Source organism: Oncorhynchus nerka, linkage group LG5, assembly GCF_034236695.1.
Source record: "Oncorhynchus nerka isolate Pitt River linkage group LG5, Oner_Uvic_2.0, whole genome shotgun sequence".
Lineage (NCBI taxonomy): Eukaryota > Metazoa > Chordata > Actinopteri > Salmoniformes > Salmonidae > Oncorhynchus > Oncorhynchus nerka.
The window spans coordinates 49,863,403-49,878,654 of record NC_088400.1 but is presented as its reverse complement, the minus strand read 5'-3'; the positions used below and the strand labels follow the sequence as shown (position 1 = coordinate 49,878,654).

The 15,252-nt window shown below is 42.5% G+C and overlaps 1 protein-coding gene across 2 annotated transcripts in view; it reads right to left on the bottom strand.

Moving 5' to 3' along the window:
• Positions 1 to 2,275: 2,275 nt before the first annotated feature.
• The window catches only part of LOC115129559 (follistatin-related protein 5-like), a 180,327-nt gene continuing 167,350 nt past the window's right edge, over positions 2,276 to 15,252 (bottom strand). For both annotated transcript variants that reach the window (XM_029660041.2, XM_029660042.2), the window contains exon 16: positions 2,276 to 4,728. In XM_029660041.2, the coding sequence (XP_029515901.1) occupies positions 4,026 to 4,728 (703 nt within the window). In that variant the 3' untranslated portion in view covers positions 2,276 to 4,025. The remainder of the gene's footprint in view (positions 4,729 to 15,252) is intronic.

The following is a 15,252-nucleotide window of genomic DNA, read 5'->3' as shown; positions in this document are numbered from 1 at the left end:
CACAGACACCTAAAAAAAAAGGTTGGGGAGTGGACCAGAAACCTGAAATTGTTGCATGTAGCCCTTTCCTCACTGACCATGAACACATTTGAACATATTGTTAAGGGTGAGATTATGGCCAAGGTTCAGGACCCTTTAGACCCATTGCAGTCAGGACAGGGGTGAAAGATGCAACTGTCACTCTTCTTAATTATGTCCTTAAACATCTTGACGGAAGTAAGACCCATAGCTGATCTCAGACAATCCTGCTGGTAAAAGAGCTGGATGTGGAGGTCCTGGGCTGGCGTGGTTACACGTGGTCTGCGGTTGTGAGGCCGGTTGGAAGTACTGCGAAATTCTCAAAAATGACATTGGAGGCGGCTCATGGTAGAGGAATGAACATTCAATTCTCTGGCAACAGCTCTGGTGGACATTCATGCAGTCAGCATGCCAATTGCGCGCTCCCTTACAGCTTGAGAAATCTGTGTGCAAAAATTGTGTGACAAAACTGCACATTTTAGAGTGTGTGCACAATAAGCTTTTTGTGTGTTTGGAAAATATATGGGATCTTTTATTTCAGCTCATGATGTCACGGATCCCTCCGGAACTGTCATTACGCACACCTGGTCCCCATTCCCAATGATTAGTAATTGTATAAGTATGCCCTTTGTTCACCATTGTCCTGACGATTATTGTTACAATGTCTGTTGGTGCATGTGACCTGTGCTGTGTGTTTTGGCTTCTGTGCCATTGATGATTACGGGTCTCGTCCCGTGTGTTAATCACTGTGCGTGTGTGTTATTTATTCATGGTACTCCTCGCTCTTTTGTTTTGAGTTTCTACCCTGTGTTTTGTATAGTGTTTGTCTGGTCTTCGTCCCCGTGCGTTGGCACGCCGTAATTTGGGTACAATAAAAAGCCCTATTACGCATTCCTGCGTCTGTCTCCCGACCAACACTACATGTTGCTGCATTTATATTTTTGTTCAGTGTAGTTTACTTAACTATAGTTACTTTGAAAAAGTAGTTCACTACATCCAAACTACTTCGAGAAAAATCATCATATCTAAATCTGAAATGTCATAGACTACAAATTGCAAGAAAGATCACCCTGGAGTCAGATGTTAACATCATGTGTAATTTTGTCTATTAAACATAAAAACTATGTTTCAAGTGAAAATTATGCTGGTCTTCCTGAAAAAGAAAGGACATCTTGCTTACTTTACTCATATTTTCTGTTATTTTTGAAAAAAAGTAATTGTAGTTACAGAAGTTAGTTACACCACTACATGGCAAAAAAAAGTAATTAAATACTGAAAACACAACCATCATTTGAATTTAGTACAACTACCACCAAGCTACAGCTAAATGTAATTCAATTGCTAGTTGAATTACATGTAGTTCACTACTCCCCGTCACTGACTATTACACATTTTTTAATAGCAATTGTAATTTCTAATGATGATCGCAGTTTTAAAAATAAAATCATGGTTATGTGAAGTGCCCATCAATAAGTTATGTATCAGCACACCCACATTGTGTGGGTCTCCTTTAATCTCAAGCAGACACGATTGGGTGTGGAATTAGTTTTGTAAGAGTGACAGAAACTGCTGAATCAATATAGGGGTCGTTCAAATGAAATTTCCAAAGCTCTTTCAAAATGACATTCAAGAAAGTTCAGAGATATGTTCATATTCTCCAAATGTCATGAGCCTCATTTATACCTGGTGCTAACATATGCATTCTTTGTCCTGATCTTATCCACATTCTGATTGTGCACACTTTGTAGCCTGTTATATCTACACATGGTAGTAAATTGTGTCTCTTATCCATCCACTGTGTCCGCATTGTGACCAGATTTCCTGTTACCTCCCTGTACGCAGATTATTTGACAGATATTCTTTGAAAATAATATGAATGTATTTATTTTAAAACAATTATGTATGCTATAAGTCAATGGTGCTATCTGTCAATGATTTTAGAGATCGGTATAACTATGATTTAAATGGTTTGACCATCCAGATCTGTTTTCACTTGATTGATATCCAGTTACAATGGGTCCCTGACTACCTCTGGAGGTGGTCAGGAAGAGCTGATCACAATCAGATCACAATGCATCTTCTAATTGTCTACACTTGTCTGAAAATGTGAGAATGTGGACAATATCAAGAGAAAGGACAAATGTTAGAACCAGGTATAAACACAGGCTATTGTCAGCAACAGAAGCATTACCGAAGAAGTTTCTCTGAACATTAGTAGAGTGTGGCCTGAAACCATGTTTGAAACACATTTTCCACAGAAAGGAAGTATAGACTTTATTGTCAGGTAAAATGTCAAGTGTGTATTCTCTACATAAATAATAACCACATGAATCAACAAACAGCACATGGCTATAATGAAAACTACAATGTCTCAGTAGGTGAATTCACAATGTACTTGGTCAAGGATAGCGAGATGACAATGGTGCTCTTTTCGTTTCTTGAAAGGTGGGTGCATATGCACTCAAAATAATGAACAGAGCCCTCAAAAACTGTATGAAAACTTCCATGTTAAGGAACTGCTATATACAGAAAACAATAAGTAAAGTCACAGGTAATCAGTACAGTCCTATGGGTATCAAGGGGCAACACCAAACAAAATGTGATATATTTTTTTGTTTTTTGATGAATTGAAATTGAATTAACCAAATAAAACAAAACATCAAATTATATAAAAATGTATCATCTTAATTGGGAACATAAAATGGACATGTCCATAACCAACCAGAGGTCCAACATTAGATTTGAAAAATAATACATTAACATATTCCTCATTGTGTTTGTGTTAGAGTGCTATGGTGAAAATGCATAGAATGTGTCCTTCGAGGAAAGAACTTGTGTCCTATGCACAACGGGCCACATACTTGCCAGGTTTCATAGGTACAACTGATTCATCCAACTACGTTCTGCCTTGTAGCATTTGAAAAGAAATGTGACTCACATTTGAAGCTTATAGACCAAGGTCTCTCTCTATATTCTCCTTAGACCCACACAGCTCATAGGGCCTCTATTCTCTACAACTGCACAAATCCACTTCCAACTAAACAAATCCCTCTTTATTTAACTGTAATGATACATATCAAATTGCTAAACTTTGCCAAAATTGACTGACAATATGTAAGTACATTCTATTATATACTATGACTCCTTTTGGGCCAGGGATATTCTTCAAATTTGAATATTTTTCTACACACACACACACACACACACATTGACCTTGTGAATCAAAGTGTGAAACTTTAATGAATTTATCCCACAAATATTAAGATGGATCAATCTATTAACATTGTCATTGAGACTTGGATTGTTGGACGAAATCACATTCAAATCACTAGCTCTGTTGAAGACTCTCAGAGATCAAAGGTGACCAAGCAGCACTACATCATAATGGACAACTCAATCTCTCTATCTCCACTTCAAACGAGACGGGGTCTCAGCAAGAGCTCATTTTAATTAGGCCAGAATGGGCTCCACGTCGGTCCGAGATGAAAATAAGACGAGAAACATGGATTTTTGGAGCATCTCTCACCATGAAGGAGGGTCAAAGAGAAGAAGGTGTAATCTGCAGCCGCAATGGGAATAATTATGTGAATTCCTCTTTTGGAGTTTGTTTTCCTTCAAGGCACAGGAAAAAAATGGAACGGGAGTAGACAAAACAGAGGAGGATAGTCTAGACCTATTTTCTCCCTCTTTTTAGCGAGACGCCAGTTGACGTGATTATCAAAAAACGTCCATCCAATTGAATTAGCAAGACTTGCAATCAAAAAATGCTAAAATGACTCTAATTTGTCTAATTTTAACTGATATCCCGGCTAGTAAACAACGCCAACAAATCACTCCCTATTTTTTTTAATGAAGTTCCCAACATCCAATACGATTTTGATCTGTGAATTTTGGTTTTGAGAATTGCTTACGTTTTTCTTCACACCCAATAAATTATGTATCTGCAACCAAATTCAGTGCAACTGTACCTTAATAATAACACAGGACGGGTCTAAACACAGACCGGCCTACGACTCGCCAACCCACGTCACTACGTTGCCTTTGACGACATCGGTGATCTCGCAGTTGAGCTTGTTGAGACGACCGTCCAGGATGAAAATAGACTCCCTGGACGGGGTCATGAGGTACTGTCCGAAAAGTCCACTGCCGGTCATCACGCGGTTTCTACTGCTCCACGGCCAATCGGAAGTCTTGGTGGCCTCCTTCAGACTCTTGATCATCTTCACATTGCCTGTGCTCAGCTCGACATATAGAGAGTCCGTTTGGCTTCCCGAACTTCCGAAGACGTTGTACTGGTGGACCTCGGTGAACGACGGCTGGAAGGCCACATCAGACAGGTGAAGGTTGGTGTGGATGTCGAAGGGCTCGCCGATCTCCCCGCGCACCGTGATCTGCTGGATTCTCATCAAGCCGTTGCGGTCGTCCACTGTGACCAGGTAGTGACCGTCCGGAGACACGTACGGGGTGCCGGTGACGTCCCCATTGTGTCCATTCACAGAGTCTGTCACACTGTCTACAATGAGCTGGGGCTGGGTGGCGCCCGTGGAATCAGGCCTGCAGTTGATGAAGTAGTAGCCTCCCAGGTGGGTGTAAGCCAGGGACTTGGGAATGCAGTTGTACTTGAGCAGGCTGATGTTCTTCCCTGACGACATGGTCTCCAGGTCGATCTTGTGGAGCGCCGGTTCATTTCTGTGGAGGACGATTCCAAATCTAGACGGAGAGAAAATACATTTGGAATGTTAGTATACTTGTTCACGTTTTTATGACACATATAAAACCATTAGAAGTACCGTTGAGGGTCGACACAAAAAAAACAACTTTAAAATGTATTTTATGCTTATTAATTAATTAATTAAGTCATTCATTCATGTTGCACATTACACCTACAGACTTGAATCAATTTGCTTTTGCTTCCGGACTTCACAATTCATAGTGGTGCTACATTAGAATTAAAGTCAACCTTCACCAAGACTACAGATACATTTACAATTGTGGAGAGTAGAATTAAATATATGATTTTCGAGAGAAGTCTGTTATCCTCACGACTATTGAATAGTTGCACATTTCCCCCGCTCATGCTGTGATTAAAATCTTAACAGTGACAGGGACTTCCATTTGCATCCCCTCTCCTATTATTATACTCTGAATTGACTTGGGTGTGTGACTCTCTTAGCTACAGTATTTCAGTTCCTCAAAGAAACGGCCTTAGGATTGGTTTGAGAAGAAGAGAGGGGTGGATACGGTCTTTTCACATTTCGGTGGCCATTTTCTTATCGCCTCAGATGAGCAATCTCACCAAGCTGAGTTGAAATCGTCTGCCCTATGCTTCACAGTAATAGATTTCCATGGGCATATTAATCATTGAAAATACTATATTATACATAAAAAATCTAAAGAGGAGGGATAATGACACGTTCCAATTCTGATATGCAAGACTGGAGGGAGAATGTGAGGGGCCGACATGGCAAAATTACATCTGAATGCTGTCTGATCAATCCTGACATGCACTTCAATCTCGGTATCATCCGTCTTCTTTTATGTGATTTTAAACACCCCCACTGTCTGTTCATGTGGACAGAAAATTACTGTTAGAGAGTGATGGAGCACATTATCAGCACTGTGAAGTTTAGCATTGATCCAGAGATTGTATCGTCCATTTGAGGCGTTAGGGCTGGGGACTTGGACATCAATGGGACTGATCGTGGACAGGTGCTGCATTGGGTCATGAAATCGGAGGGTCTGCATGGTCCATTACTATGGCCTTTTATCTTTTGATATATAAATACTCTTGGATTTTGTGTAATTGTGAGTGTCTAGAATGTTCGAAATCCACAGGATTTCTTCCCAGGGAGCTTTTGATCCCAACACAAGCACCTTCAAGTAAAAAAAAAAAAAACACACCCACAGGGAGCGAAATTAATTCAAAGCTAACACAGTTAGTGAAAATAACTAGAATTTGATCTATGGGAGAATGAGAAAAAAGGAAAGTAAAATGATGTTGCGGGTGGACTCCTGATAGGGAGAAAGGAGTACTATGTTAGTGCAAGCAACTGTAAATACCATCAAGTGCTATGTGAATGTACCTGTACCTGTATGGTATACATTTTAGGACATCCCTACTCCCCATGATAAATGTCCCTACTCTCTACAAATGTGTACATTAAGACAGATCAGTGAATGGAGCAGATCTACAGTGATGCAAAGCAGAGTACTTGATATATGAAGGTCAATATGACAATTTTGCCTTCAGCCTTATTTTTGCTAAAAAATGAGTAGTGCTGAAGTTTGTTAGAAAAATAAATATGGGCTTGTTTGCGTTCTCTATGAACAGAAAAAGTGTAATCTGGGCTGGCTTTGCTTGTAAACACATTGAGCAAAATATAAATTGCGAGTTGCCTTTTATTGTTTTGTTTTCAGCATGCCTCCCTTTATCGGTACACTATACAGATTTTACAAATACTGTGCAATTATGTGAAAAGTAACACTTGTGTGTTGAGTTATGAACTGTATACTTTGTTGTAGTTTTTCTTGCATACCTTATAATAAGGCAGGAGTTAGCTTTTCTGGTCCACCTGAACTCAATTCGTAGACAGAGGAAAACAAGGATGTTTTCTCTGTAATAGGCGAAACGACTTAAACAATTCATTTGGTTCAATATTTATTTGTTATATAAATGACCCATCATTCAGGGCAGGTGGGACCTGTTTTAAGCCTCACATTTTTGAGCTTGCCTGTTTTGCTTGTTATTTTGGCATGAATACATTGTCTATGAACAGTAAAAGTATCATCTGGGCTGGCTTTGCTTGTAAAGTTTGCAAACAAAGTAAAGAAAAAAAAATTATATCATTGAGTAGATAAAGCCGCATACAAACATGGTCTCTGTTTTGTTTTCTTGAGTAAGGCAGCTCCAAAATGAAGGTGTTCAGCCTAGCTCAGTGCTTTCTGTGGTGGTGGGGCAAGCCAGCAGAAAAATATGGAGCATTGCGCCGTGATTGGCTCAGTGTTCTGTCACTCATGGGGACACTCTACGTCACCGCCAAGTCTAATGGTAGACTTTGAAAATTCTAGCCCCTTGGGTGCTGCCATAGAGTTTGGGTGCTGCCACATTAGAAGAGCCCATCTAAGAAGGCTCAAGGTCATTGGCCACAGATAAAATGACGTCAAATCACAATATATGTACAGTAGCTTTCATTGGACTGATCATGTCAACATCACACTTTCAAAATCTTAGCTAGCAGTCATCATCATGAAGTCGACAATGTACTGGCAAATCCTTGTCATAGTGGTAGAAATAATGAAGAAATTATAGATAAAACGTATTGGTGCTCATCAGCCATTGGACATAAACATTACACAACAAGTTGGAAATCGCAAATTCAACAATGAGTGGTTTGGAAGGAATCAGTAACAGTGGCTGTATGGTCCCAAATCTGCGATTAAGGGGCTCTTTTCCAAGTTCAAAATGATAAACATTCAACATTGGCCAATGAAGCACGATTTGTGCCGCGACTGGGAAAATACGTTTTGAACGTCATCCAAATCGGAATTGTAAATCCAGACTTTTTCTAGAGCTACGATCTGAAGATCAATAACGTCATCATGATTAGACCTTGTTTTTTTCAGAGTTGTCAGTTGTTTTAAATGCAGCATAAATCCAGAGAATGTCAGACTTTGATGACTAAATTTGACCACGAAGGACCGCCGCGCCACCTTCCTGTTCAAGTGAGCACATTCCAAAAATGTACTGTATGCTTCTGCATAAATGATGTAAAGATGGTGCCAGAGAGGAAGGTTGCTGTTTTATGGGTTCTTAACCAACAGTGCTATTTTGTTATTTTTTTCACATTTGTAACTTATTTTGTACATAATGTTGCTGCTACCACCTCTTATGACTGAAAAGAGCTTCTGGACATCAGAACAGCGATTACTCACCTCGAATTGGACCAATAATTTTTCTTAAATGAGTCGAACTGGAAGGATATACTACAAACACCTGAACAGGCCCTCATTCCCTGTCAAAGAAACTAAGATTTTGCGGAAAGAGACCAGGGTGCCTTGTGAGGATCAGGCTAATCTGCCTTTGCCATCCGTACTGTTTGCCAACGTTCAATCGCTGGAAAATAAATGGGATGAACTGAAAGCACGTATATCCTACCAACGGGACATTAAAAACTGTAATATCTTACGTTTCACTGAGTTGTGGCTGAACGAAGACATTAATAACATACATCTGGCGGGTTATACACTCTATCGGCAGGATAGAACAGCAGTCTCTGGTAAGACACGGGGCAGCAGCCTATGTATGTTTGTAAACAACAGCTGATATATGATATCTAAGGAAGTCTCTAGGTTTTGCTCGCCAGAGGTAGAGTATATCATGATAAGCTGTAGACCACAATATCTACCTAGAGAGTTTTCATCTGTATTTTTCGTAGCTGTCTACATATTACCACAGACAAATGCTGGCACTAAAACTGCACTCAATGAGCTGTATACCGTCATAAGCAAACAGGAAAACGCTCATCCAGAGACGGCGCCCCTAGTGGCCGGGGACTTTAATGCAAGGAAACTTAAATCCGTTTTACCTCATTTCTATCAGCATGTTAAATGTGCAACCAGAAAGAAAAAAACTCTAGACCACCTTTACAACACACACAGAGACACGTACAAAGCTCTCCCTCGCCCTCCATTTGGCAAATCTGACCATAATTATATCCTCCTGATTCCTGCTTACAAGCAAAACATTTAAGCAGGAAGCACCAGTGACTTGGTCTATAGAAAATTGGTCAGAAGAAGCAGATGCTAAACTACAGGACTGTTTTGCTAGCACAGACTGGAATATGTTCCAGGATTCTTCTGATGGCATTGAGGAGTACATCACATCAGTCACTGGATTCATCAATAAGTGCATTGACATGCACCAACCAGAAGTCATGGATTAACAGGCAAGATTCTCACTGAGCTAAAGGGTAGAGCTGCCACTTTCAAGGAGCAGGAATCTAACCCGGAAGCTTATAAGAAAACACACTATGCCCTGCGACGAACAGGCAAAGCGTCAATACAGGACTAAGATGGAATCGTACTACACCGGCTCCGACGCTCGTTGGATGTGGCAGGGCTTGCAAACTATTACAGACTACAAAGGTAAGCACAGCCGAGAGCTGCACAGTGACACGAGCGTACCAGATGAGATAAATAACTTCGATGCTTGCTACGATGCAAGTAACACTGAAACATGCATGAGAGCATCAGCAGTTCTGTGTTCTGTGTGATCACGCTCTCCGCAGCCGATGTAAGACCTTTAAACAGGTCAACATTCACAAGGCCGCAAGGCCAGACGGATTAACAGGACTTGTACTCTGAACATTTGCTGACCAACTGGCAAGTGTCTTCACTGACGTTTTCAACCCCTCCCTGTCTGAGATGCACAGATGAATCAATCTCTATTGCACCCCACACTGCCCTTTCCCACCTGGACAAAAGGAACACCTATGTGAGAATGCTATTCATTGACTACAGCTCACCGTTCAACACCATATTGCCCTCAAAGCTCATCAATAAGCTAGGGACCCTGGGACAAAACACCTCCCTCTGCACCTGGATCCTGGACTTCCTGAGGGGCCGCCCCCAGGTGGTAAGGGTAGGTAACAACACATCCACCATACTGATCCCCAACACAGGGGCCCCTCAGGGTGCGTGCTCAGTCCCCTCCTGTACTTCCTGTTCACTCATGACTGCACGGCCAGGCACGACTCCAACACCATCATTAAGTTTGCCGATGACACAACAGTGATCACCAACAACGAGACAGCCTATAGGGAAGAGGTCAGAGACCTGGCCGTGTGGTCCCAGGACAGCAACCTCTCCCTCAACGTGATCAAAACAAAGGAGATGATTGTGGACTACAGGAAAAGGAGGACCGAGCACACCCCAATGCTCATCGACGGGGCTGTAGGTTGAGCGTTTCAAGTTTCTTGGTGTCCACATCACCAATAAACTAATATGGTCCAAGCACACCGAGACAGTTGTGAAGAGGGCACGACAAAACCTATTTCCCCTCAGGAGACTGAAAAGATTTGGCATGGGTCCTCAGATCTTCAAAAATTTCTACAGCTGCACCATTGAGAGCATCCTGACTGGTTGCATCTCTGCCTGGTATGGCAACTGTTCCTCCTCCGACTGTAAGGCACTACGGAAGATAGTGCGTATGGCACAGTACATCACTGGGGCCAAGCTTTTCTGCCATCCAGGACCTCTACCAGGCGGTGCCTACCAGGCGGTGTCAGAGGAAGGCCCTAAAAATTGTCAAAGACTCCAGCCACCCTAGTCATAGACTGTTCTCTCTTCTACTGCACGTCAAGTGGTACCGGAGCACCAAGAGGCTTCTATACAGCTTCTACCCCCAAGCCATAAGACTCCTGAACATCTAATCAAATGGCCACCCAGACTATTGCCATTGCCCCACCCCTTTTTTACACCGCTGCTACTCTCTGTTGCTATCATCTATGCATAGTCACTTTAATAAATCTACCTACATGAACATATTACCTCAACTAACCGGTGCCCCGACAGATGTACCGGTACCCCCTGTATATAGTCTCGCTGTTGTTATTTTACTGCTGCTCTTATATTATTACTTGTTACTTTTATTTTCCTATTCTTATTTTTTTTATAAACTGTATTGTTGGTTAGGGGCTCATAAGTAAGCATTTTACTGATGTATTCGGAGCATGTGACTAATACAATTTGATTTGATTTGACATAAACATAGATGAAATGCTTCTGTCTACCACCACAAATGTATCATTTCAGAACTGTAACATTATGAAAGCATCAACTTGCGGTGCTTGACATAAGCATGTAAGAAATGATTGCGCACACTACTTATGAATGTGTTATGTACGGGTTATTGAATGTATCATCAAGTCCATATGCCATTTATGTTAAACCATCCTCCAACATGAAAATAAAAATCACATTTTAAATATCGTTCTCACACTTCATGCATTGTATTGACTTGCTGATGTATTGTTACCTAACATAAGCCAGCTTTCAGTACCGTGCACACTGCAATAACCCTACTGCTAAAACTACAAAGGCATGTTGAAGCTTTCAGAGTTTACATCCTCGATATCATTGGTCTAAACCTTACTAGTGTACTGCTCGGCTGATCTGCCAAATGCACTATGCCGCTTTGAAATACTGTAAGCTATAGATGAGTTATAGACAAAAGTTCATGTTTATGTAAGAATGGCGGCACTTACTAACTGTAAAATGAAGGAAGACTAAGGACTGTATACGTCCATGTTCAAATCCATATGAACACTGTAAGGTCTACTTTTATTTTACATCGTTCAGTCACTGACAGAAGTGTAAAAACATGACATACAACACAGCCAGCAAAACTTTCACCACTGTCGACTCCCCACCAAGCGAGGTAGAAACAACAGTACAAAAGATTGGACCGGAATTTAAGTCCAAGACCTCTATAATAGAGTCAGCAAAAACATTCAATAGATGTTTGCGCCCTAAGAGCACAATCAAGGGCTCTTTTAAGCTGCGTTATCAGACGTTTCAAAGGGATAGGGTGTTTAAAAAGTCCTTGTGCACAATGCCATATCCTTGGCATTGATTCGCAGCTCCCCAAAGCCCCTGGATCGTTTTTCCTGATAAATCTAAAAGCCTCCAAAGCCTTTGTATATTGTGATGTTCAGTGTACTGAGACTCCTGTTTTGGGCTATGAGGTGCACTGACAGCATATTGGTTTGGTGGAGTTGTTGGGCACATCCACAATGGATTGATCTTGCCTGAGGCTAAGGGAGTTATTACGCACGAAAAGCTATCAATAAGTGCGCTTGATTGAGTTTGAGCTATCCAGAGTGGGCATGGTTTGACCTAAAGGGTGGCAGTCTGCCTACCTATCAATTGAGGTTCAATTGAGTACACCTAGGGCAAAATGAATGGTCATAGATTAAAGTCTATTTGTGGACTAAATGTAGATTCCATGTAGACATTCATACAATAAACCTTTTTTCCATAACATTAAGCCAATTAAGAATGAATACCGACGTAGCGATGTTAGAAGCAAAATGAGATTTTCATCAAAATAACAATTATTGCAAACTACGAAGTGAAGTAATAAACACATTTGAATATGTCTCAAAAGAAAAGATAATTCACTCTTATTAAACTAGCCAGATCATTTTCCATCAATGGATGTCAGTTTAACTCATTTGACTGTCATAATTAAGCAATAAGGCACGAGGGGTTATGGTATATGGCAAATATACCCCGGCTAAGGGCTGTTCTTAAGCATGACACAATGCGGAGTGCCTGGATACAGCTGTTAGTCGTGGTATATTGGCTGTATACCACAAACCCCCAGGGGGCCTTATTGATTAAACTGGTTACCAACGTAATTACAACAGAACATTTTTATTTTTGTCATACCCATGGTCTGATATACCATGGCTTTTAGCCAATCAGCATTCAGGGCACGAACCTCATTTATAATTGTAAATAAATTACCTTTTGCGCATGCGCATAACTATAGATAAATCCGACAGGAGAGTTTGAGTGATGAAATTCGGACAGAGGATCTCAAAATCTCTGAGCAAGAAACAAATCAAATCGTATGTCACATGCGCCGAATACAACAGGTGTAATGCTTACCGTGAAATGCTTACTTACAAGCCCTTAACCAACAATGCAGTTCAAGAATGAGATATTTACTAAGTAAACTAAAGTAAAAAATTAAATAAAAAGTAACACAATAAAATAACAATTACGAGGCTATATACAGGGGGTACTGGTACTGAGTCAATGTGAGGAGGAACAGGTTAGTCGAGGTAAGTTGTACATGTAGGTGGGATAAAGTGACTTTCACAAGAAAAGCGTGCCCAAAGTAAACTGCCTGTTTCTCAGGCCCAGAAAGCTAGGATATTCATATAATTGGTGGATTTGGATAGAAAACACAGTTTCTAAAACTGTTTGAATGATGTCTGTGACTATAACAGAACTTATTTGGCAGGTGAAACCCCGAGGACAAACCAACCAGGATTTTTTTATTTGAGATCACTCTTTTCAATGGGTTTTCAATGGGAATCTAGGCAGTTGCTTGCAGTTCCTATCGCTTCCACTGGATGTCAACAGTCTTTAGAAATTGGTAGATGTTTTTCCTTTGTGTAATGAAGAAGTAGTCCTGTTCAGAACGAGGGTCGAGTGAAGTGTATTGTTCGATAGAGGAGCGTGATCTGAAAGCAAGCTCCATGTTGTTTTCCTCCGGTATTGAACACAGTTTATCCCGTCTTAAATTTTATCGATTATTTACCTTAAAAAAGATCTAAAGTTGTATTAGGAAAGTTGTTTGAAATGTTTGGACAAAGATTACAGGTAATTTATGACATATTTTGTAGTCATATTGCGCCAGTTGGAACCAGAGTTTTTCTGGATCAAACGCGCTGTCACGCCCTGGTCTAAGTATTTTGTGTTTTTCTTCATGTATTGGGTCAGGCCAGGGTGTGGCATGGAGTTTTTGTATTGTGGTGTGTTTTGTCTGGGGGTTTTGGTGTGTATGTTAGTGGGATTGTAGCTTAGTAGGGTGTTCTAGGAAAGTCTATGGCTGTCTGGAGTGGTTCTCAATCAGAGGCAGGTGGTTATCGTTGTCTCTGATTGGGAACCATATTTAGGCAGCCATATTCTTTGGTTGTATTGTGGGTGATTGTCCTTAGTGTCTTGATGTCCTTGTTCCTGTCTAGGTTAGGTTACATCAGTATAGGCTGTTTCGGTTTTCATTACGTTTATTGTTTTTTGTAGTAATTGTATTTAGATTCGTGTTACGTTTGTTTATTAAAACATGGATCGTAATATACACGCTGCATTTTGGTCCGACTCTCCTTCACCATTAGAAAACCGTTACAGAATCACCCACCACCAACGGACCAAGCAGCGTGTCAACAGGCAGGAGCAGCCCAAAGAGGAGATACGGAATAAGGATTCTGGACATGGGAGGAAATCCTCGACGGGAGAGGACCCTGGGCTAAACCAGGGGAGTGTAGCCGCCCAAAGGTGCAGCAGGAAAAGAGGCAACAGGAGCAGCCCAAAAAGGAGCACAGTATGGAATATACTTCTTGGGAGGAGATAGACCGGTGGGCGGTCGACCCAGGGAATGTGCCGGAGCCCGCCTGGGATTCGATGGAACAGTGCGCGGAAGGTTATCGGAGAATGGAGTTGGCGAAAGCTGAGAGGCGCAGATATGAGGAGGCAGCACGGCGACGCGGACGTAAGCCTGAGAATCGGCCCCAAAAATTTCTTGGGGGGGAGCTCAGGGAGAGTGAGTCAGGAGTCAGACCTGAGCCAACTCTCCCTGTTTATCGTGAGGAGCCAAGGAGGAGACCAAAACCAGAGCCGGTGTTGGAGGTGAGCGAAACAGAGACTGTGAAGGAGTTAATGGGGAAATTGGAGGAGAGAGAAATGAGGGAGTTGCTGTGTTGGTGCTTTTTGCATGGAATTCGACCGACGGAACGTGTCGGGGATTTGATGGCACCTGGGTTAGCGCTCCATACTCGTCCTGAGGTGCGTGTTAGTCGGCTGGTGAAGTTGGTGCCAGCCTCACGCACCAGGCCTCCTGTGCACATCCCTAGCCTTACACGTCCTGTGCCAACACTGCTCTCAAGATCTCCAGTACGCCTTCACGGTCTAGCCCATCCTGTGCCACCTCCACACTCTAGTCCTCCGGTAGCAGCTCCCCGCACCAGGCTTCCTGTGCGTGTCCTCGATCCAGTACCACCAGTTCCAGCACCACGCACCAGGCCTTCAGTGCGCCTCGACTGTTCAGTGCAGCCAGAGCCTGTCTCCTCTCCTGCGCTGCCGGAGCCTCCCGCCTGTTCAGCGCAGCCAGAGCCTGTCTCCTCTCCTGCGCTGCCGGAGTCTCCCGCCTGTTCAGCGCAGCCAGAGCCTGTCTCCTCTCCTGCGCTGCCGGAGTCTCCCGCCTGTTTAGCGCGGCCAGAGCCTGTCTTCTCTCCTGCGCTGCCGGAGCCTCCCGCCTGTTTAGCGCAGCCAGAGCCTGTCTCCTCTCCTGCGCTGCCGGAGTCTCCCGCCTGTTTAGCGCAGCCAGAGCCTGTCTCCTCTCCTGCGCTGCCGGAGTCTCCCGCCTGTTTAGCGCTGTCGGAGCCTTTCTCTTCTCCTGCGCTGCCAGAGTCTCCAGTCTGCCCAGCGCCGCCAGTGCTCCCAGTC